We start from the raw sequence: 24,268 nt of genomic DNA on the forward strand, positions 1-24,268 counted from the left end.
TGCTGTGGTAGACCCATATCACATATCGCCGAGCACTGCGCAGGCCAGAGTGGCCCAACGGGGGCTGAGTAGGTTCGGCTCGGCAGAATTATCTACAGCTGGAGATATATTAGCCAGGGGAATCCCATTTTCTCCTGGTGGCTGTGCCCCTTTCTGAGGCGAGGCCGAGTTCTCCTTCAGTATAAACAGTCCCTGAGTCTTCAGTCTAGTTCAGTGTTTCGTGCATCACCAGAAAAAAATCATTAAAAAAAATCATTTTGGTCATAGTTTCCTTAATTATTGTTATCTTAATTAAGACCAGCCTTTAAAATGTAATTTTTTCCTATAAAATTCCCAATAAATCTATATTGACCTGTGGACAGAACAATAAAATTTGCATCAGTGCATTAAAATAAGCATTTAAACTGGCTAGTCCTTTACTTGAAATAATAACCTTAGTTAATTGATGTGATTAATTAATCACATTTTGACATTCAGTCATCAGCACCATCTAGTGGTGCATCTAAATGCATCTGAATGACACCGAGCGCAATAAAATGGCGGAAATATGGGTGTACGCTTAAATATTTCAGCCTGAAAGTACATGCAGCCTGCTTTCTGCTTGAATTGTGCCAGTATGTCACCGACGGGAATGAAGGGTCTTGCCACGCAGCCTCTTGCCCTGCCCTCTCTCTTTGTGCCTCCGCAGAGCAAGCCACACGCCAACAGCTTCCCCGCGGAGGGCCTGTCGATTCAGCATCCCCAGGTGAGGGCCGCGGTCGGGGCTGCGGCGCAATTTGTCTTGATTCAGTAGCCCTGATGCCCTGCTGAGTGAGTCGTTCCGACTCGTGCTGCGCCCCGCCCTGGGCGGGAGCCCTCTGAGCGTAATAAGCCCGAGTGAAAGCTCGCCCCCACCGGCGGCGCCCTACGCCATGCAGGGCATTACTCATTTGAAAGGCAGCGAGGCATTCTGTTGGAGACCATCGGCATTTCAGGAAATTGCCCAGAATGCATTCAGGCATGCTGCAGAGAGGGGCGAAAAAAACAACAACAAAAAAAAAACGGAATACAATGCCTTGCTGTGCCCTGTTTTTCTAACTTTATATCTTTTTTTTTTTTTTTTTTTTGTAGATATGCAAAATGTGACAGTTGTTCCCATAGCTGAGCTCTCTGGCATGCGTTTGTAGTTGCAAATCGGTTCTTGGCCGCGTTTCTGGAGAACCGGCGATTCTGCATTTTTCACTCCGGCCATCTGTGCCGCCGCACACATCATTAGGCGGTTAAGTCACCTAAGGCTACCAGCAACGGGCGGAACCCACAAAAAAAAAAATCCCCTCCAGGAACAGGGCTGAAGCCCCTTAGCCTAAATGCACGCTGACATCACTTATCTTATTATTCACTTTCACCCCCAAAGGTGCAGCCGTACGAGCATCCGCCCTTCATTCAAGGTGCGGTGAACCTGGTCCTGAGGCTGAGGTGAGGGCAGTTCAATTATTTTGATGCATTTTCATTTGCTTCCATTTGAGTTGGCCATTTGTCAGCAGAATTGACTTCCTGTAACTGGTCTGGAGTTGTTAGTTGAATTTTTTTATAGGATTTTTAAAGGATAAATTTCCTAGAGTGATCAAATAAATATCAGGAATGAGACATTATTGCAATGCCCTACGACATGCTGAAACGAATGAGTTAGTCATGAGATGTTTTGTGCATTGATCAGTTTGAGTTGATGTGCATACAGATATTGAATTAAAATTATTGAATAAATGTATTTTGTAATATTGTATCATCACCATGTTTAATTCTTATTGAAGTAATGGTACAGTTCATTAGAATGTTCTGTTACGTCCTTTTTACATCAAATCGTTTTTTTTTTTTATTGGACATTTTTTCTGTTTGCTGTGTGGCTTTTCCCTCAGTCCCTTGTGGCCGAGGGTCGGCCATCGCTGAAATCAAGGCTCAGCTTGATTTCAGCTTGCTTCTCCGTCCAGGAAGCTGGATGAACTCGGTTCCTTTCCTTATCCTCCCCCGGCCCCCCGCCCTGCTGCCTTTACTGTAACGGAGTCCCATTTCAGGGCGTGAAGTCGTGCCCAGAGGTCTGGGATTTCTGGATCGGCAGCTCATCCTTCAAAGAGATTTGACGATGAAGATCTGTGACCTTCGTGGTCGCTCCTTAATTAGATTTCTTCCGATTTTTAATTAGATTGAGAGCAGCCTGCGGCCGCTTGACTCGGAGGGGCTTGATGCGGTCGCTGCAGAGGAGTTGACATTGTCAGAGAGTAGAGAGGGGCTGAGGATGACGACGACGCCATTGTTGCTTTGAAGTGTTCTTCATTTGAATTTGAAAACAGGGGTGCCCTGTTTACATTTACATTTACAGCATTTATGAGACGCCCGTATCCAGAGCGACTTACAATCAGTGGGTACAGGGACAGTCCCCCCCTGGAGCAACTTAGGGTTAAGTGTCTTGCTCAGGGACACAATGGTAGTAAGCGGGATTTGAACCCGGGTCTTCTGGTTCATAGGCGAGTGTGTTACCCTCTAGGCTACTGCCACCCAAGGTTTACGTTTTCCAAGGTAAACTTAAGCTTTCTTGGCACTTTCTTCCTCGGTGGGAACTTGTATTCTGCAAGGTGTTGTCTCCGTGGCCTGCATGTGTAGATTCTTGTTCAGATTTCAGTCTAAGGCCCCATCCAGCCTTTCTCTAAAACGGGGTTTTGGTTTCTAGAAATCTGAAATGTGGTCCATAAATTCACTCTGGAACCTGTTTCAGAAAATAACCATTCTGGGATCCCTGAAAATCCCTATTTTCTGTGTGGCCAGATCGGATGGAAATGTTCCCATTTTAGATGCCTACCACATGTTCCACTGGACAGCAGAGGTGATCAGATCATTACAATTTTGCCCCTTTGAGGATTAAAACGGGATGAGATTAGCGAGAGATATATATTGCAGCGGGTTGCAGCCAATATGGCTGCACTCAGTTGCATAGAGCCGCCCCTGGGGGTAGCGAGGTGAAGTTCTACCCACTATTAGGGTGAGTGTTAGGTGAGTTAATGGGCTGTTGCCTGGAAGTTGGGGTTACTGAGAGCAGGCAGGGGGCGTATTGTGATCTTAGGAGAATGGCTCCCCTGTTGCCCTGTTGATATGCCTGGTCCTGGTGCTAGGGTGGTAGTAGCCTAGTGGGTAACACACTCACCTATGAACCAGAAGACCCGGGTTCGAATCCCACTTACTACCATTGTGTCCCTGAGCAAGACACTTAACCCTAAATTGCTCCAGGGAGACTGTCCCTGTAACTACTGATTGTAAGTCGCTCTGGATAAGGGCGTCTGATAAATGCTGTAAATGTAAATGTAAATGGTGCTAAGGGTTCTGGCTAATAAAAGGCTTCTTAGAGCTACTCAGCTGTGTCGTCGTCTCTTCCCTTCCCATCACCGAGCTCGTCTGCTACAATATACAGTACAGGCCAAAAGTTTGGACCCACCTTCTAATTCAATGAGTTTTCTTTATTTTCATGACCATTTACGTTGGTAGATTCTCACTGAAGGACTCAAAACTATGAATGAACACATGTGGAGTTCTGTACTTAACAAAAAAAAAGGTGGAATAAGTGAAAACATGTTTTATATTCTAGTTTCTTTGCTCTGATTACTGCTTTGTACACTCTTGGCATTCTCTCGATGAGCTTCAAGAGGTCGTCACCTGAAATGCTTGTGTCACCTGAAATGCGTGTGTAAAGAATTTTGGCCTGTACTGTATCTATTTTTTATACCCACGTCCACCCAGCTACACATGCAACACTTAAGACACTTTCACTTGAAGAGATTCTATTTTAGGTTTGTCTTGCCATTGTTTTTTTGTTGTTATAAAATACCTGATGCCACTTCCACATTTGCAAATCCCCTTCTATGCAGGAGAGTTTTCTGAGATTAAATCCACGTGCAGAAGTCACGAGTTCAGGAGTTGGGTGTGACAGACAGTGGGGTCCCCCCCTCTCCCGAGGTTGCCACTGCGGTACTGCCTGTATTGTGAGCTCTGGGCTGGTGAGATAACAGCTTCGTCCTCGAAACGTCCACAACACAGCGGCTCTGCACGGGGAACTGTAATTATTCCTACCCTGACGCGTGAGTAAATGGATTCTCCGGCATTATCCAGTGCTACCTGCTTCCGTCCAGGCCTTCATGGAGCCTCGCTCTGTTTTTAAAGCCACGCTTACGGAGCGTAACCCTCGGAAAAAAAGGCAAAGATGAAAAGCTGCATTTGTTTCCTCCGATTTGTCGCGGAGCCGGCGTCTCATCGGAGGCTGAGCGATGAGCAGTGCAGAGCCGCCAGCTTCCATCATACTCTTTATCTGGCCTTTTTTTTTTTTTTTTTTTTTTTTTTTTAGCTTTGAAGGCATTTTTCCAAGATGTGAAGCCAGCCGTTCAAATCATCTTCTACGGATTTGGCCCGGCGCTGTCGACTCTCGTCGCCGAATACCAGTGTCGGCGCTCTCTGATGCGCCTTTTTCCACACGTTCGCCATTCTTCAGAGTTTATTTGCGTGAAGATGCCCGGGCAACCCTGCTTATTCCCCCGCAGCCTGTTTTTGAAGGCACTTGACGGAGCATTAAATTACATTTGATTTGCTGGGACGATACCTTTCTGTGCCGGCTGAATTACATTAAGTGCATTTCGCGGCTCGCAAGTCGGCTGTTGATCACCCAGGCAGACGCGTCTTGGCTGACTACAAAATTGTTGTATCGCTGTACAGTTCACACCCCACAACTTTATGGACCTGGGATTGGGCTGTAAGGGTTCGACTACAAAACTGTTTCATGACCTTTCACCCCCCAATTGGCCAATTGCCTATCAAAACAGTTTTCTGATACCGCAAGGTATGCAAGGAGCAAGCCTCCTGTGAAACAAGCTTAAAAAGTTGTGAAAAATCCCCCCGATTGGGGATTGTAATACGGTGGCCCTGAAGGTCAAAGTGACATTTCAGAGACCACGACTACATTTCACAAAACACAACAAGATTACAGATTTTGGAAAGGGTAGGGCCACATTTCCCATCTGTGATAGTACAGTACCCACGCGATTGTTGGCTGAGATTAAATTTGTGTCCGTATGATTCGCCGCTTGTAAATTTGATTCAGTGATTGTTTTAATCATCGCGAGAGAGATGTGAAAATGGATGCTGAGGAGGTGAAACGAAAGCTAGCCTCTGGCGATGATTTTTTTAAGCCTTTGCATTTCCCTGCACATTTCCTTTCCCCCTTTAGTCTAGGGCTTGTAGTGCGTGCAAAGAAAGCCAGGTTGCATTCTGTCAGTCTTCCTCAGGGGCTACGAACACAATGAAATAGTTTTTGCTTTTATATCGGCCTTGTTGGTTCTCTAATACTGAATCTTAAAAAAAAAAAAAAAAAGTGAAGTGATTTTCACTTGTGAAACACAGCAGCACAGCACATGGTGCACACAGTGAAACTTGTCCTCTGCATTTAACCCATCACCCTGAGTGAGCAGTGGGCAGCCATGACAGGCGCCCGAGGAGCAGTGTGTGGGGACAGTGTGTGGCACTTCAGTGGCACCTTGACAGATCAGGATTAGAACGCTTCCTTAACTGCTACGCCACCACTAGCCCATCTGAAGTCACTATCCTTGGTGCAGAATTCCAGCCACTTTGATCCATGCTCACAGTGAGATTTCCCAGGACGCGCCGTTTCGGTGTCTGTAACTTTAAATGCAAATGAGGAGGAGAGAGGCGGTACAAGGAGGAGAGTGGCCTGTAGAAGTTGAGTGGGCATTCGCGGAAAGTAACATCAACACCATTCACCAACCACAATATCGCTAATTTTAACATCTAATCACCGAGCAACTGCAATGCTTCGCACGTTTGGAAGCCATGACGGTCGATAGAGCTACTGTTTTAGGGGAGGGGTGGGCAAAAAAGCATGAGAAATGGAAGGTAACTTTTCCCCTTATGACGTCATAAGGGGACAAATACCGGATCTGACCATCTGAGCTGCAGCTCTCTGAACCATGAAGCAGAATGAACAAAGCTCTTTTTACAACTATCATCATTTTTAGCCACTGCAGGACCATAGATCTCACAAAGGGAAATTTACATAATAGGGGACCTTTAAAGCTTTCATAGTGAACTGCAGTCCCAGTTTGTTTTTAAATTGCTCCCTGTCACCAACTATCTGCTGCATCCGATGCTGTTTTTTCACTTCCAGACTGTAAAGCTGCTCCATAGTCACAGGGAAGATGGAGTCCATCCCAGCAATCTTCAAGCCCAAGGCAAGGTGTCAGCCCATCGGTTTTCTTTTCTTTACTGCGTATTCCCCACTGTATTCCGGGAACAAAACCGTGGCGAGAGAGCGACTTTTCTTTTTTCCTAACGTGTCAGAGTCGCCAGACGGCTTAACAAGCTCTCGACAGGCCACCTTCTCCTAGCACACCTCGTCAGTGTGGGCTGCGTGTGAAGGTTACGGATGTGAATTGGTTCGCGGCCGAGAGGCCGGTGTGGCCTTGACGGAAGCCCCAGTGGCGCGAGCGCAGACCCCTGAGGTCGTGTTGCGCGGCGGAGATTGGGAGACGGCTTCTGCTGTTCAGCAGGCGGAGTCAAAGTTGGGATCTCGAGCCAGATGACAGGTATTTAGTGGCATGTAACAGGATTAAGGATAAGACGAGTGTAATTGAGGGTGTGCGCGGGAGAGAATAAGGATGTTATTATATTAATGCCAGGCTGTGCAGAGCATTTCCTCATGCAAACCCCCCCAAATCCTCCATAATAATATCTGCTTCCTAGCTGTTTTTTTTTTCCTTCGCTTATTATCACACCCAGTGTGCCATCGCAGATTTTTGCCAACATGTTTGTGTGGAGTTAAGCCTGATTATCTTCAGAGACTAAATTAAATGTCGTTCTTGCAATTAAAGCCCATCACTCATTCCCTGGACATCTAAAAGCAGTCCAATTAGTCACATTCTCCACTGGGGACAGTTGCGATCCACAGAAGGAAGAGCACTTTAATCGCATTCAAAGAACCTCCTTAAAAGCAATGAATATTGAAAGCAACACTTCAGCCAAGGATGCAGATGAGATCTTCCTGTGAATTTCTCGATTTATGCTAGTAATGGAAGACACACACACTCGCTCACGTTCCATAACCGTGGCTGCCAAGCCCATCCAGGAAGACTGGATGAGGGGCGGGGACAATGGTAGTGGTGGCCTAGCGGCTAAGGAATCGGAAGATTGATGGTAGGGGTGTTAGAAAAGATCGCCACAGCAATATATCGTGATGTTTTACGTGGTGGTATCGTATCGATACAGGGACATCAAATATTTTTTGTATTCAAATTTAGTCCAAAATTCAGTTCAGAGTTATGTTGTTCTGGATGAATTATTAATGTAACGTGATCACAAAGATCGTACACGGCATCTTGTATATCAGCTCTGTTTTGATCCAGGTTCAAATCCCACTTACTACCATTGTGTCCCAGAGCAAGATACTTAACCCTGAGTGTTTCCAGCGGGGGACTGTCCCTGTCACTACTGACTTTAAGGCGCTCTGGATAAGGTAAATGCCATTAATGTAGAATGTAAATGTAAAATGTGCGAAGATGTAATTAAAGAATATTATCACGCATAGAATGTAATGTAATTCGGTTTAAAACTATTCATTATTGCGTTTTTTTTTTTTATCCCGATCGACTTTGAAAAAATCTGTTTGTAAAAATGTCATTATTTAAATAAACTTTCAATGAATAAAAAAAAAGACACAGCTGCTGCATCGTGTTTGAAGCCACCGTAGGTCTACTGCCCCTGCTGGCTGAATTCAGTAAAATTGCTAAATACATTTCATAAAAAATATTCTATTGTATTGCAAGAGAGCGTGGTAACAGGTGGGAACAGTGACCCCTGCAGTACCTGTACCGTAATACGTGTCGACCAAATCATTAGGCTTTTGTGCCATAAACTCTGGTCTTAATGGTGTTTGAGAGTATCACCCAAAGACTTAAATTCCCATTTGCTGTATAAGAGAGGAGCCAAATGGAAGATTTGTTGCCTATTTGTTCCCTAATTATTGGACCACAGTCTGCAGCCCCAGAATGAAAAACGCTTTTAACTGTCCTGTGCACATTTTTCTTGTGTGAGCATGAGTTTGGCTCAACGTTGTATATGGTAGTAAATTCTACCGCAGTGGTGGGTAGCGGTGTAAAACTGTGGAGAACGGAATAAAAAACTCTCTCTCTACACACAAAAGCACTGTATTAAAACCCACTCCAATCTGATGTTACCTTGCCAAAAGAGGCGTGGCACAATAGAGGTTAAAAGAATGAACAGTTTCTAATTTATTAACACCAGTAAATTATTATTGCAGTTACATGTGAATATTGTATGTAAAAAGGTACCGATGTTACAGAGAAAATCAAAATGAAAAGAAGGAGGAAATGTAGAGAAAGAGAGAGAAAAGCCATGAGAAAATAGGTAAATAGAAAAGACTCAGGTACTGATGAGAAAATTCCCCTCAGCTCCCGATGGAGCTGGAAGACGTCCAGTGAACATTCCTTTATACATTTGACCCACAGGAAGTTGTCACAGACCAATCAGAATTTCTTGTTTCTGTCTTGTCCCGCTCGCGGTGTCTCCCGTCTGGTATCGCAAAAACCCGTGGCTGCCATTTCACACCTCTTGCCATTTGACAAAGATATGGAAAATGGAGGTGATGAACCTCTACGCAAAACAAAGGTGCAGAAACGTCATGGCCCTGTGACGTCCCATCTTAAACGGGTAAGGAAGCGGCCCCGTCATCAGAAGGTTGCCGGTTCAAATCCCGAACCCGCCAAGGTGCCACTGAGGTCCCCTTGATCAAGGCGCCGTCCCCACACACTGCTCCCCAGGCGCCTGTCATGGCTGCCCACCGCCCACCAAAGGTGATGGGTTAAATACAGAGGACACATTTCGTTCTGCCACCGCTTGCCGTGCATCATAATGACAATCACTTCACTTTCACTTACTTACTTTTGTTTGTCTTACCAAATTGCGCACAAAGTTTGTAGTTTTTGATTTATTTAATAGGTAGTAATAGGTAGTAATAGGTAGTCAAAAGACGGGCAGCATGGCCGTGATTACACTGTGCGTGGAATGAGAGAAATCAGACGCTCCCGTGAAGCGCTTGCCTGCGGCTGCGCGAGACAGTTTCTGACTTGTTAAAAAGAAGTCATCGATCCTTCCCCCCACCACCACACACCCACAGTCCCTCTCTGCTGAGATTATTTGTTTCAATCTGTGCCGACCCGCCTCAAAATGGCTTCATTCAATCTATTTATCCATCTGCGGCCCCGCCAGCGTCTGTTGCAGATTTCTCTGGAGGGCGGATAAGCGGGCAGGACTCCGCGGCGTCCCGCTCGTGGCCGGCTCTGCGTCGACGGTCTCCTCTGAGATGACTGCCACGCGTGACGCTCCCCTTGCCAGTTGTGGACCGATTCTCTCTCCGTGGCAAATACAAATCTCTAATATTTCCATTTAACATTTATATTTAAGGCATTTGGCAGACGCCCTTATCCAGAGCAACTTACAACGTGCTACCATGTTACCATGGATGAAGTGATCAGTTCTGGTTCACTAAGACCCCCAACTATCAATACAATCTTTTTATTCACTCTGTTCTAGTTTCTATACAGAAGTCAGTCAAGAAGGTTACAAGTTCATCTAAATATTCTCTAAAGAGGAAGGTCTTGAGCTGCATTTTGAAGGTTCTGACCTCGAGGGGAAGTTCATTCCACCACCGAGGGGCCAAGATGGAGAAGAGTCTAGATGAGCGTCTTCCTTTTACCTTCAGAGATGGAGGGACCAGGCGAGCAGTACTGGAGGCTCGGAGTATACGAGGTGCAGTGCGAGGTGTTATTTACTGAACATGCCCCGTTCGTCCAGGACATCAGGCCAGGGTAGATGTGTGAGTGTGGAGAACCGTGACTGAGTTCCTTTTATTAAAATTGCATTGCAGACGTCAAGCCTAAAGCCAGGGCTTTTGCTGCTTTCAAATAATCTTGTGCATCGCTTTTTTTTTTGTGACACATTCCCCCTTAAACATGAATCCCTGCCATTTCCGGAGTATTTTCCCGCATACTATACGCTGGTACGTCTGGAAAGGGAGATATACATATAAAACCAGATCTTTCTACCGGCAGAAGCACATGCATAAATGATTCAACAGTAAACCTAACCTAACACAGAACGAAGCAGTCGCTGTCATACAGAAATGCTGACAGACAAAGCGATTAAAATGTGGTCATACGTGAGAATTAACGCAGGATGTGTGATTATATTCGTACAGTCGACACACTTGAATAACTGTGTGGGTTCAGCGAACCTGAATCGGCTTTTGCCGTGGAGACCGACGTGAGGACCTTTTGTTGAGGCGTATCGGTGCCGATCGCCCTCTTATCTGCCGTCTCGCTTCACCCGCCCTTTCACCGCTGTTACTGTACGCCGCGTAACATCCTCGTGGTTTGAGTTGAAGTGAAGTGATTGTCAGTTGTGATACACAGCAGCACAGCACACGGTGCACACAGTGAAATTTGTCCTCTGCATTTATCCCATCAGTGGGCGTGAGCAGTGGGCAGCCATGACAGGCGCCCGGGGAGCAGTGTGTGGGGACGGCGCTTTGCTCAGTGGCACCTTGGCGGATCGGGATTCGAACCGGCAACCTTGTGATTACGGGGCCGCTTCCTTAACCGCTAGGCCCCCACTGCCCCCAAATGTGAAGTGTGCAGTGATGTGAAGTGACGTGATCAGAAAAGGCGTGGGACGGGAACGAGCTTTTCACTTATAAGGCATTTTCAAGGTCGCTGTGCCGCAGGTTTAGCTATGCGGAGATGCAGCAGGATCAGGGAGGAGCTCCACCAGGGGCTGAGAAGGACTCCAGCTGACGTTGGAGTTTCCGCACTCACACAAGACGGCTTTTTTTTTTTTTGAGGTTTGAGCCGTGGCAGACGCGGGCTTCAGTTTTGTTTCTGCTTGTCAGACTTCTCAGCCGTGCTCAGCTGCAGCAGCCACAGATGGTGCCAGATCTTGGGAAGGAGTCAAGACAGGTGGGCTCGGCGGTCACGGGAGACAGGAACATTCACCCGTTTCCCTCCTCTCCTCTGTCTGCAGGAACGCCAGGAAAGAGCTGAACGACATACGCTTTGAATTCATGCCAGGCCGAGGTAAGGCTGCCGCCAGTCGTGGCTGACTCCACTGATTGGCGCACGTCTCAGCCGATTGGCCCGCGAGAGCCTGTGGGGTGTGCCACAGCCAAGCCCAACTGCACAATCAGTGTCAGGGACATTTATATTCTCCCAGCATGATTTCAGAACGTTTCTTAAGTCAACAGTGGGGGGAACCTACCCAATTGTAAGAATTTTTTTCCTTTCAAATTGATACACTAATATAGTTGAATCACTTCTTGGTCAGTGTCCTGTTTGTTAGTGATGCACCAATGAATCAAAATCGGCTGACATTTAAATGTCATGCATAATATGTGTATTCTCAGATTCATTGAGTTGTCCTTTTGTTTAATGCAATCTGGAATAATACATTTTACATCATTTTGGAGGCTCGTGCCAAATATGCCGACCCTGTATGGTGTGCTGTCTTGGTCACCTTACTGCTCGTCTGCACTGTTCATAGCTGAGGCTTCGTATTTATAAATGTATTTATAAATACTGATAATCATATGATTTATTTTTTCATTCTATCACAATTACATGTGTTACATTTAATACATGTAATGATGTTACATGTGCTCAAATTAACGGGTTAATTGGTGCAATTAATTTTAAATATCTCATGCGTTTTAATTAATGCCTTTGACACAGAGTTTGGCGTAACAGAGAATTTGACATTTTCAGAAGCATTTTTTTTGTAATGCTTCTGGTCTCAGAATATAGAATTTTGAAAAAATCAGTACAAGGCTTGGGCCATATTTATGGGCCATAAGAATAAAAGGGACAAAAAAAAGCAAATATTATTAATGATAAAATTATTATTGGTGTCTGTGTGTGTTTAGGTGCGTTTCTTCTTGACTGTGTGGTTTTCCCCTAGACACTGCTGATGGGGTTTCCCAGGAGCTCTTCTCTGCCGGTCTTGTTAATGGCCACGATGTTGTAGTCGGTAAAGACTTTTTTTTCCACTGAGTACTGAGCAACAGACCCATCTCTAATTGAAAGGCAACGTTCAGGTCTTCATTTAACACCAACTTGTTCCTTCAGTCGCTGCTAACCTTCAGAAGATTGTAGACGACCCGATTGTCTGCAGAGTCGTGACCTTTAAACTGGTGAGTACACAGACGATGGATGCCATGAAAGCTTTGCGGCCCATCGCTCCACTGCAGGGCACGGCATGGACCAATGTTGCATTGCTGCCTTCGCGGCACACCGAGAACTGAACAGCATGCGGCGTTACAGAGTTCTAGCTGTTCCACAAATGCTTCTGCAATTTTGGCCGCTGCCTCTCTGGGTTCACGCTAGCAAATTGAACAGACTATTGTGAGGGTTTAGGGTACCTGTAGCGCATCATTGCAGAGATGGCCATTTGAACTGCTATAGAACATATGTTCACTTAGACAGCAGAAAAAAAGTACAGCGCTCTTCTAGCCAATCCCAGCAGGTTTGACAGAATACCGATGGAATTTTTCAAGCATCCTTTTCGTTGAGGCAAACAGCATGTTCGCATCGGAACGCTGTCCATGCCCCGTGTGACCTTTCACGCCACGTTGTCTACTCAACATCTGGCAAAATCCATGCGGAATGTGGAGTTAATAAAACAGAGCTGGTGTGAAGGTCTCTGGGAATTTACTGGCTGCATTTTTACATAATAATAATAATCAATTCATTCTCCTCAAAGCAACAAATACTGGAACGGTGCAACAAAAGTCATTCATTGCTAATTTAATGTATAATGATATAGCGGGATTCTTTACTACCGATAGCAAATGCATGAACTATTAGGCCAAAACTGCTATCAAAGATTTGCAGGGTAACATGGATGCAATTATGTCTCATTGTTGTGTCACACATTGTTCACCTGAATATAAGATGAGTAAGAGTAATTAAAATAGTAATTACATTTTTTTTTTTAATACTTGTTACAGTTGTTGCATTAACCTTGGTTCTCAAACTGTGGTGCCGTACTGGCCAGGAGACATGTTCAAATGCAGTGTGAATTATGAATATTTATATTAGGAATAAAATGGCCTCCTGTGTGCCACCACGTCAATGGGCAGAGGTGGTACTCATCATGAAAAGTTTGGTCCGCACTTAACCAGGCAGATTTTCCAAGGTCAATGCAGCATTAGAACATATGTCAGATATCGAGGTGATCAAGGCAAGATTTTGTAATGTGTGAATAGCACCAGTATTCTCACTTGTAATTTGCAGATCTTTGGCTGATCTTTCTAAAAGAGCAAAGGGGGTAAAGGAGGCAAATTTCAAGAGAAGGCTATTGATTGGCCACTGCATGGCTGTTGCCAGTAATAAGGCCCCTCCTTGTCTGCTGCCGCGAGCTGCATAATGTGTTCAGAGCATCGCAGCACGAAGCGCTCACTCTTGGCTGAAGTTTCTGTCGATGAAATAAACCGGGTGTTTCATCAGAGGTGTTCTTTCCAGGAGAGCGAATCAGGGCTTGACAGCACAAAAAGTTCTAACTTTTTTGTTTTTGTGAACAAATGTTTACGTCCCATGTTCATTACTGTGGCGGTTACTTAGGTGGATGGGCTTGAGAAAAAAAACAACTACTGAACGTTTGGGGCAGTGGTGGCCTAGCGGCTAAGGAAGCGGCCCCGTAATCAGAAAGTTGCTGGTTCAAATCCCGATCCGCCAAGGTGCCACTGAGGTGCCACTGAGCAAAGCGCCGTCCCCACACACTGCTCCCCGGGCACCTGTCATGTCCCCCCACTGCTCACTTAGGGTGATGGGTTAAATGCAGAGGACAAATTTCACTGTGCGCACCGTGTGCTGTGCTGCTGTGTATCACAGGTGACAATCACTTCACTTTCACTTCACTTGTTAGAAAAGGGGAACATTTCAGGCCAACTTTAAATGTGGAGAAGTGATTTGCTTTAACCAAGCCTCATTCCAGACAGTAGAGGCCTTCAGAAGATGTGCTTCCGCACCCCTTCCCAATTTAAGCTTGCTGGCTGTTATGGTGTCTCTTTTGTTGTGCATAAACAAAATTTGCTAGTTTGTGCGGTTGCAGTGACAATTGTTCAAATCCTGCACCACCACCTCAGCAGGACCTGCTGCTGCTGTGCATATAATGTGTTTCGGTGTTACAAATGGCGCAAAAACACCAGCATGAATTTTAGAATATATTTAAATTGCACACATTTGCATGCATTGACTGACAACTGAATGAAAAAAAGACTCAACACTCCACACACAAATACTTCTTATCTGAGCTGCTGCGATCATCTATAGTTCACACTTCAGGGACATGCCCCCTTGCTTAAAATGTAAAACACGGACGGGCATAAAACGAAAGACCTTCAGGTGCCTTTTCATAATTTTATGCAAGAACTGTGTAATCATATTTGTGGTGTACAACAGTAAGGGCGAAAAAATAAGTTTCACCAAGGTTCCAGACCTTAATTAACTCATTGAGCTATGGATTATTTTTGGATTCTTTTTTTTGACCTCTCAGATATTGTTTTATTTGGCCTCTGATGTAGGAATTAAAGATTTTTCGCATTTTTTATTTTCTAGTATTTTCTTTATTTTTTCTGTATTTTCTTTATTTTTAGGGAAATGTTGTAATATTGCAACGTTGGGCCTAGTTGTGAGCAGAATTTCTGTATTTGTACTTATTTAGCCCCATAGCAGTATATATCATGAGTAATAATCACACAATCATATTTTTTTATGAATAAGAATTTATAAGAATTTATTAATAAATTTTTTTGGAAATAATTATTTGGTCACATTCAGCTTTACTCTGCTCGGAGTCTAATGTGTACGATTCATCCAACTGTAATTCGTTCACATTCGCACAGATTCGAACTTGTTTGGTGGTATTGGCATATGATGGGATCGGAGCTGTGTGGGGATTAACCTCAGATAGTAGTAGTGGAGCTGTGTAAGTACGGAGGTGCTGCCCGTGCTCATCGGCTCTTCTCCTCTTCCTCCTCCAGGCCTCCGGCTGCGACAGCGCAGAGGTTCCTGATGAGATTAAACTGATCGGCTTCGCCCAGCTGAGCGTCACCTGATGCTCCATTCCGCACGGCCGATGCGGCACGCCAGGAGAAAGGGCGGAGGGGGAGGTCCTTACGGAGGGAGCAGCAACGCCTCCGCCACGCCCTCCACCCCTGCCTCTTACAGACACCCCACGTACCAACAGGGTGGACACTGAACCCATTTCAGGGAGGACGCTTAGTCGCCATCAGTTACAGGGTCGGATTTGATTCGTTTGGCTTCTAAGATCCTACAAAATCATCTAAATTTACAAGTAAACAAAGTTAAAACTGGCACAATGGGCTCTCTGTAAGTGTTCTACATTATTCCATTTATTTAAGCAGTATTACCCATAAACAAGCGCTCAGAACAAAGAACTGAAAATATCAGCAGACTACAACAGGGAAATTGATTCTGAATCATTGCAGTTTTCAAAATGAAACACAACATTGATCGATCAGTTCTGTTAAAGTGCAATTCACCGTTATTAAGGCAGTTGAAGAAGATTCCACGGCCTGCGTCACATGTACTCACAGCTTTATCATAAGTGCTTTGCTCCCCACAATCAGATTCATCCACTTCTGAATATTTCGCTGATAATGCATGAGAACTTCAGGCCACAGTCAGCACTTGCACTGGAGCAAGTCTCATTAATTGGTCAGTTAACTGCCTGATTTAGCAGTTAATTTGGTCTCGTATTGACATTGAGGACAGAAAGGCTTCAGTATGGCACCCTTTTATTACAATTCCATGTTCTGCATATTTTCACTGCACTGAATTAAAAAATGTCCTGTGGTCAAATTTACAAATTAATTTTAAAATCTGGGGCCTTGGCAGAAAAATTGATTAATGGCAACGCTTCGATAATCGCAATCGTTATCTTGACTACTGGAACCAGAGAAGAGAGCCCATTGAAATCGAATAGATTTTGCACAAAACCAAAGTCCCTGTTCCAGCTGTAAATGTGCAGCCTGATGTGGGTTCAGCGGCTGCTTTTCCCTCACGGCGCTCGCCGCCTCGCCTCTCCTCCCGTCACCGATCCGGTGTGCACAGCAGCACCCTGTCAGAACATTTCCATCCCCCTCCCAGCGTTCCGAGACCATGACTGTCAAGCCCAGCTAAACACATGTACTCAGGTGGCTAGTGAAAAAAAAAAAAAAAATGTATATATATATATATATATATTAGGATTTATTAATTTTATTGTGTTCTGCTTTTCAGCGAAGCTCTTATTAATATTATTTATTTAAAAAAAAATTCCAAAAATTGAGAATGCCTTTTTGTTTTTCCTTTTATTTGTACAAATGTAGCTTGGACTGAGTTCGGATGATGATTGATGTATGTGGATTTTCTTCGTTCTGTTTCGTTTTGTCTTATTTATGAGAAAAAGCACATTACCTTGATGAATGTTTGACTGAATGGTACTGTATAAATGAAAAAAAAAAAGAAAAAAAACAGCCAATGAAAATGAAGGGAAGGACAGAAGGCGGAAAAGAGGCGGGGCCTAAATGCTGCCATGCTTATGTCAGTGCTTCATTCACGGGATAGTGTTGATGCTTAAACCGCTAGTGGTGCCTTGTTCTTTAAACTGTGCCTGAGACGGTAGGGGGAATAACGTCACATTTTGTGCATGTAATTATACCTCGCGCCCCAGTTTATTACCATTATTGCGCTATTTTTTCTTTCCTAGCGTTCTATCAGACCCACCCTGAGTCGAAATTGGAGCATGAAAAACTTACCTGTGGTGTGAAGGGAAAATAGTTAAGATACCTGCAAGAGGAATATTTATGTGCACAGGCTGTGACATTATTGTGACTATAGCAGAACCCTCCAACAGCAGAACCTGTTCCTGATTTCGGGACACAGAAAAGGAAGGAACTTTTCCTCTATACGTTAAAAGCAGTATTGTGTTTGTTTTTTTTTCTTGCTGCTGATGAAAAGCTTCAGCCCAGGTTGCTCTCAGCTTGCCGACAAAATGTTACGGAAGGCCATGTAATCCATCACGTCAAACCTGATAGCCGGTGTATTTCACAGAGTAACGGATTACAGGTCCGGGTTTTACTGCACTACTATGTTCCTGAAATGTGTCTTTCTGCATTTTGTTTCTGAACTGTACTGTATAACACAAATATCTACAAACAACGGTGGAAACCAAAAGAACGCTGGTGACCCTACAGCAGTCACCTGGAAGCAGCGACTCTGCAAAACTGGTCAATTCTATTTAACTTGAACTTTATTAATATAATTAAAAAAGGAAAGCAAGTTATTTGTTTTTTTTTTTTTCTACATACGGTATGTGACCCATGTCCATGTTACCCTTTCTGTAAAGCGGAGGAGCAAGACAATAAACGAAAATGCTACCGGACGTCAGAGTTTCCCCAGAATGTGCCTACCAGGCTTGTCGTGTAGTGTGATATCCAGTCGTCCCGCACCTCGCCGGGGTGTTACGAGCTGCAGACAGCGAGATTCTGGCACGTGACACCGCGTGTCAGCACCGGGCAGACCTCCGGCGGTAGGACAAGTCCCATAAGTGGCAGATTCTTCAAGAACAGCTCGTTTTCGCGCTGGGCTTTCACAGTTTAATGTCACAACAGCTTCAAAATACAGAATAAAAAAAATACACACTTGGGCCTGGACGTGGTCAAGTCCTAAAAGTAGTTGCTTCCGAATGTGTTCAGCATCGATTGATATGCCACAAGAAACACCGGATGATACATACAGTGGTCAGAATGTAAAATACTCATCTTACAGCGTTTTAAGTTAAATGGCGTTTTCGATCACCTGTATATGCAGATAAACGTACAGTCGATAGCAAAAAAAGAAGTGAAACAAACTGGCAACCAGATCTGAAGCAAGAACAGCATCGCCTGTCGAGTACTGACGGTAAAAAAAAACCATTCGGGTCGCGGAAATAAACGAATAATAGTGACGTGAGCTGGGGACCGTCGGTGTACCCTCACAACGTACGTTCAACACAGATGCACAGGGTTTCCGAACTCGCCGTTCGGATTTGGTCCCTCTCCGCTGAGGCCGCGGCGTCGCGGCTTGTGTGCGCACGAATCTGCCACCGTCTGCAGGGTGTGGGTTGAGGGTGACCTCCGTTTTGTAATAATGATCCTAGTAATAATGCCAACGATGCCCACGATTACTTCGCATGTAAATATCGAAATCGGTACGAGAACGTGAGCTTGGCAAAAGCGGCATTTCCCAAATGCCGCCAAAACGCTTGTCTTGTTCATACGTGTGTGTGTGTGTGTGTGGAATATTAAGTGCTTCTAACACTTGAGGTGCTTCTTGCTGGACATGTCGTTCCAGATGCGGTGCATCTCCTCCGGCGAGATCTGGTGCACGGTGATCACCCGCCGGTACCTGCACAGGCTGTAGGCCATCTTCCAGTGGTTGAAGCCGCTGTTTTGAAAGGGGTGGATGCCCATCTTGCGCAGGCAGAGTCCCACGTACACGTCCTCCAGGTGGAGCAGCCTGGTGTGGAGGGAGGTCTTATAAATGAGCTCCGCCACGTCGGCCGAGAAGACGTACCCTGTGCCCGAGCAGAACGGCGGGTACTTGCTCTCGGGGTAAAGGTCGCGTGGCATGTACCACTTGCTGCGCATGTCCCGGATGGGCCCCCCATTAATCACATAGCCCGTGAAGTAACGTCTCCTGGGCTTGGTGGTGGGCTTGAGCAGCTTGAAGATCAGGTTGTCCATGTTGACGAAGATGTCACTGTCCGTCTTCATCACGTACTTGGCCTTGGAGCAGAAGGTGGCCACCCAGCGCATGCCCATCAGCGTCTTCAGCGTCAGGTTGTGGTAGGAGTCGATGAAGTCCTCCACCACAATGTCGTGGAAGATCTGGCTCTCCTGCTCCACCATCTGGTTGAGGACGTTGTCCGTGTTCCTGCCCAGCAGGAAGAGGGTGACGATGCGGAGGTCGCTGAAGGTGCTCTCATCCCCCCACGTCTCCCGGATGGCTTGCCGGGCGTCGAACTCCTTGTGTGTGGTGCTTATCAGGATGACCAGGAAGGGCGTCTCGGCCTCACACTTCTTGGGCTCGTTGATGACGAACTCGAACGCGTGCGGGTTCAGCGGACGCGTCCGGATGTTGCCAAACGTCGCGTTGGCCTTCTGGGTCTTCACGGCCTTGCGGACAGGCGATGATATCTGTCCCACGTAAGATGACGTCGGCCTGGATATGCTCAGGTACCACAGCGCGCTGGCCCAGCAAACCACCGTCAGGACGTACAGGCACGACACTTTGGAAGGCATTGTGCTGCATGTGGCCATGCTAAGTGCACTGAATCCCGCGTGACCCTCCCATTGGCTGGGTTTTACTAGTCAGGGCAGCCATCCGCCGCGTCAACGCGTTGCTGGACCATGAATGGAGTTCACTTGTCCCTCACTCGTCTTCTCCCTCGGGACACGTGACCTCCGTGAGATGACAGGCCTCCGAGCTCTCTTCTTGGCACTCCTCATGTTCGGATGGCATCTACAGGGATGAGTAGAGCATATGAATGAAAATTAAAACGTCTGGATGAAGACCCAGTTTAATTTCCTTGTTTGTCTTTTGGAACACTAATATAAAAGACTGAAGGATTTATCGCAGTCTGGCTTCCCTCTACCTGGGGTGTGAAGCCAATCAGAATCATTAACTCCGCTTTAGACAATACTTGTAACGTTCCTACCTATAACCGAGCGAATAAAATGATTTGTATTCATAGTTGGGGTCCCAGTCAACCAGAACTGATTACTTCACTGATGGTAACATGAAAGAATGTTGTAGGAGGGTCTGGATAAGGGCGTCTTCCCAATGCAGTAAATGTAATGCAATTGTAAATGTAAAACAAGGCGAGTAGGACCTTATATTAACTTTATTAAAAACGCACAACGCAAATCAGCAAAGGTGCGGAACGCTGGTTATTATAAAAACCGACATGGTTCCTCAATTCCCGTGGTTGCGCATTTTTAATAGTACCTGAGCAGATGACAGAATGTCACTTACCATGCAGCGGCTTCCTCCATGTGGCATCTGCAAAAACACAAAAAGTAAAATGAGACAATTGTCCTCGGCGAACAGGCGCGAGCAACTCCTTTCTTTTCCTCCAATTAGTAAAGGCAGCACTTATTGGAGGTGAGGGGTAAGCTCTCCTGTCACGCTTAACAGGATTCCAAATTCAAGGAAGAAATGTGATTGTCCTTGCAGTGGATGGGCATTGTGTAGGAAATGACATGCTTTCCCGCAACACTACAAAAGGCGCGAGTATATCCGACGGCATATCGGTTCTTGTTTTGTAAAGAACTTTCTTTCTCCGGAAAGAGCGGAAGCCCTTTCTTTGCCCGGTTAATTCTCCCGGCATAGTTGCGTGGCGTTCTTTTGTGGTCGTGTAGATGTAGAGCGTCCGGCTGCCTGTTCGTGCGCGGCGAAATGAAAGTTTGAGATAACGGCCGGATAAGGTCAGGCCTGTACAGTCCGGCCCGCCTCGGGCTTCACCAGTCATCAGCATACCAATGCCAAATGGGAGGAATTCGAAAGAGCAAAAGATCCCGGTCCACGTCCAGAGCGATTCTCCTTTAAAGCTGGTAAACAGATTTCATTACGTTAGCGTATAATCTCAGCCCGCGCCCTAATTACTTTGCTTCCTTTTTCACGCCTACGCTTACTTCATTATTAGTTCATCGCCTCTCGGGCTAAATGGTTTGGATAAATCATGTTGGCACTGATGGATAAACCTGCGATTCTTCCCGGTTTGCCACATAATATCGTCTCAGGGATGTGTGGACGGGTGACAAATTAGGCGGAGAAACCGGATGAATTATTTAGAGAAACAGATTTCGTGGGACCACCTTTATCCTCGACGGAAGAGGAATCGACCAAGATGATGGTGATGATGGTGATGCAATTCACAGGACACTGAATGCTTGACGAGTGTGAAGATGAGGTAAAGTGTGTGGCCGACATTTCGGGACAAAATAACAGGCCTGTTAATTGCTAAACAAAAAAATTACGAATTAATCACTAATTTAGAATAAATTGAGGTTAATTGTGATAAATTCTTTATACGTATAATACTATGTTTTATGAAGTCCACTTCATCACACAGTCCCCCTGTTTAGCACAGACAGTGTTAAATTCACCTTAGTTAGGTTGTCCTAGTTAGGGTACCGGGCCACCACGTATTTCAGTATCGGTCGTACGATACTGTTTGTTTTCTCCGAGACACTGAATCAAGCACACAGACCGTCGGCAGACTCCAGTGAAGAGACAGCAGATAAATCCTGGTTCCTGGCAACCACCAGGAACCAGGAGGAACCAGGTAAGCTACCACCATCGTAACAACTACAGCTTCAGGGATCTTCAAATGGACCAGTAACATCATAATGGACACGTAATGTACACCATGACACTGGACTACATTCTGGACTTCTCCACCTCTACAAGTGTAGGACTTTTTCCCTATTGGACAAACCATCACCAACCCTGCACTGACACCACTTGCAGGCTCACTCGACCCCGGAAGGGCGTCCCTCTCTGTATCACCCCTTTCTCTTTTTTGAAACAGTCCGGTTAAGCCGGCTGTTCTCACTTTTTTAAAAACACCACCACAACACCAAACGAAGGAAGATCTTTTGGAGGAATGGCTTGCAAAGCCATTTTAACTATTCTAGGGACAGCTTCATATGCAAAGACAATAAAGATAGTAACATATTTAATCCATGGGACTGTGCGTTTCTTGGTGTAAATGGGGAGGGCGGCGTAAGGAAGGGCGTGGAATTCGGCCAGGTTGACCGTGGCGACCCCTTAACGACCCCTAATGGGGTCGCCAAGCCCGAGATTGACTGACCCTCGTGGCCCCCGTCACGACCCGGCCCTACTTGATTACGCGTGGCGCTTCAGCCGGTGACACATCACTGTTCGAATGTCCCGGGCGGAGATGCCGGCGGACGGCTTCCCGATCCCCGATTTGGGGATCATTCGACATTAAGGAGCTCGTAGGAATGAAGCAGGCACGCGGACCTATTTTACCCCTGATACAACGTAACCGGCGAGCCTTTAGCTGCCGAAATCAGAAACGTCCTTGTCCTGCATGTCCCGCAAGGGGAGCGACGGCGTGCTCGGGACTCGTAATGAAGCGCGGTGACCTTGCGGCGCTCGCCGGGAGAGTTGAAGCCGCGTGAGGCGTCCCGCGGTGCCGCCAGTCTGTGAATTTGTTGATACATTAAGGCCACAGCCTTCAGGTGTTTGGCAGCCACTGGTACTAATAATAAGCCGCGGCAATTTTACTCTGGACAGAGCAGTCCTGTATTTTCCCGAAGCTTGCAGGAAATATAATATTTTAATTCATTCGTTTATTTTGCACACTGCTCGGCAGGTCCATGCTTTACCATTAGACACCATTGAGATTAGTGTGGCATGGTGAGAGACTCTGGGCCAGAAGCCCAGGGTGCAGAGTTGGATTATTATCACGATCCATCTCTATAACGCCGCGTGGAACGGACCCCATCACACTGTCTTTATGCATTTATACACCGCAAAGAAGACACACAAAATAAATAAATAAATGCACAGTAGCCAACGTGTCTCTGCAGATATATGTGTGTGTGTGTGTATATATATTTTCATATTTCCTCGCTTGATGAGCTGTGTCCACTCTTAAAATTATGTATAGATAAAAAAAAATTACTGACAGAGAATAATACATGTAGAAAAACAACTAATATGTATAGTAACAACTAATGAATGAATACCGTGAAGGTATGAAGGGTGAAACGGGAGGGTTGAGTGCACAGCAGATGAACTGAGCAGCTCATAGATGGAATGGCTGCCATCGAAACAGCCAGTTTATGAAGACATAGAACAGAAGGACAAATAAGGTTTGTAGAAAATATTATAGAATAATAAGAACAATGTGACGATGACGATTAATCATGTCGCCACGAGGGTGGGCTTTCTCGAGACTGGTATGCAAAGGGGGAGCAGTTATGTTTTGCTTCTGTATCGCAGACGACGTGATTTATTGCCTGGTGCATCTGTGGGCGAAGCGCACGAGCGTGGCTAATCAAGACGTCCCATGCTTAATTCATAAATCAGCTTTCAAGGAAAGGGAAATTATACGGATAAACTCTTAATAATTTAAACAAGAGTCAAAGGCACTTATTGTTCATCATGTACACTGACAACCATGTGTTTAAAAAAAACCGAGATCAACACATAAAGTTAGATCAAATATGTTCCAACCTCTGGCTTTTTACTACAGTTTTCTACCTAAAAACATATCGATTGAATTATGCATAGAGATGGTTCCGAATATCATCCCACCCACCATAATACACACACACACACACACACTTGCACAGATGCCCAGCTCTGGTTGAGTATGAACTGACCAGTTCATGAAGTATCAAATGCTTCAAAAATACATGTCTTAACTAGTGCAAGCATGCATGCAAACAAGTGGCAAAACAATTGAATAAAAAAAAAATCAAATTCAGCAAATCCAAATCCCACTGGTACGATGATCTGTCATGGTTCCTTTTGAGTCATCTGTAGCTTTACATTTGTCACGACTCGGGGCTCAAGGGGAAAGGAGGCGCAGAAGCGGGAAATGATAACAAAGGGAATTTCATTATAAAACAAAATAAATGGCACGAGGGCCAAAAGGAACAGAACTGAATGAAAACAAACCCACGGGCGTGTGGCAATTGCCAGGAACAGAAACAAAGACCAGGTACTTCACATTAATGCAGCAGCGTCGCTCTGCCGCCATCTCCTTCCTTATAACAGGGTGCTAAGCATGGACCCCTAATCAGCGGCAGCTGTCCACGATTAGGACGCTGTCCATTGGCTGGGAGACCAGCAGCACCCCGCTGCCGTGATGCCATTGAATGATGCATGAAGTAAGTTCCGTTCCGGCATGACCCTCTTTCCTTCAGATTTCTAATTAAAATTGCGTTGATAAGAATGCTGGGGCGTGCGGCAGGGCTTTATGTTTTATGGTGATAAAAAAAAAAGCTAATTTAATGATTACTGGTGTAAATGCTGATGGATAGTGGCTGTCGTGGCTGAGATATAAGGAGAGCAGATTTTAAAAAAAGGAAGAG

At 45.5% G+C, this 24,268-nt stretch overlaps 2 protein-coding genes across 4 annotated transcripts in view; one reads left to right on the plus strand and one right to left on the minus strand.

Annotated features, from left to right (window-relative positions):
* The window catches only part of stk39 (serine threonine kinase 39), a 32,986-nt gene extending 15,551 nt beyond the window's left edge, over positions 1-17,435 (plus strand). The window contains exons 13-18 of the mRNA XM_028990251.1: positions 689-745; positions 1,394-1,455; positions 11,122-11,174; positions 12,052-12,120; positions 12,219-12,283; positions 15,134-17,435. Of these exons, the coding sequence (XP_028846084.1) occupies positions 689-745; positions 1,394-1,455; positions 11,122-11,174; positions 12,052-12,120; positions 12,219-12,283; positions 15,134-15,208 (381 nt within the window). The 3' untranslated portion in view covers positions 15,209-17,435. The remainder of the gene's footprint in view (positions 1-688; positions 746-1,393; positions 1,456-11,121; positions 11,175-12,051; positions 12,121-12,218; positions 12,284-15,133) is intronic.
* Positions 17,436-17,738: 303 nt separating this feature from the next.
* b3galt1b (UDP-Gal:betaGlcNAc beta 1,3-galactosyltransferase, polypeptide 1b) overlaps positions 17,739-24,268 on the minus strand; it is a 59,248-nt gene continuing 52,718 nt past the window's right edge. For all 3 annotated transcript variants that reach the window (XM_028990253.1, XM_028990255.1, XM_028990256.1), the window contains 2 exons: positions 20,172-20,198; positions 17,739-19,658 (listed from right to left, as the gene is read on the minus strand). In XM_028990253.1, the coding sequence (XP_028846086.1) occupies positions 18,449-19,456 (1,008 nt within the window). In that variant the 5' untranslated portion in view covers positions 19,457-19,658; positions 20,172-20,198 and the 3' untranslated portion in view covers positions 17,739-18,448. The remainder of the gene's footprint in view (positions 19,659-20,171; positions 20,199-24,268) is intronic.

The sequence above is a fragment of the Denticeps clupeoides genome, chromosome 9 (assembly GCF_900700375.1).
Source record: "Denticeps clupeoides chromosome 9, fDenClu1.1, whole genome shotgun sequence".
Taxonomy (NCBI): Eukaryota; Metazoa; Chordata; class Actinopteri; order Clupeiformes; family Denticipitidae; genus Denticeps; species Denticeps clupeoides.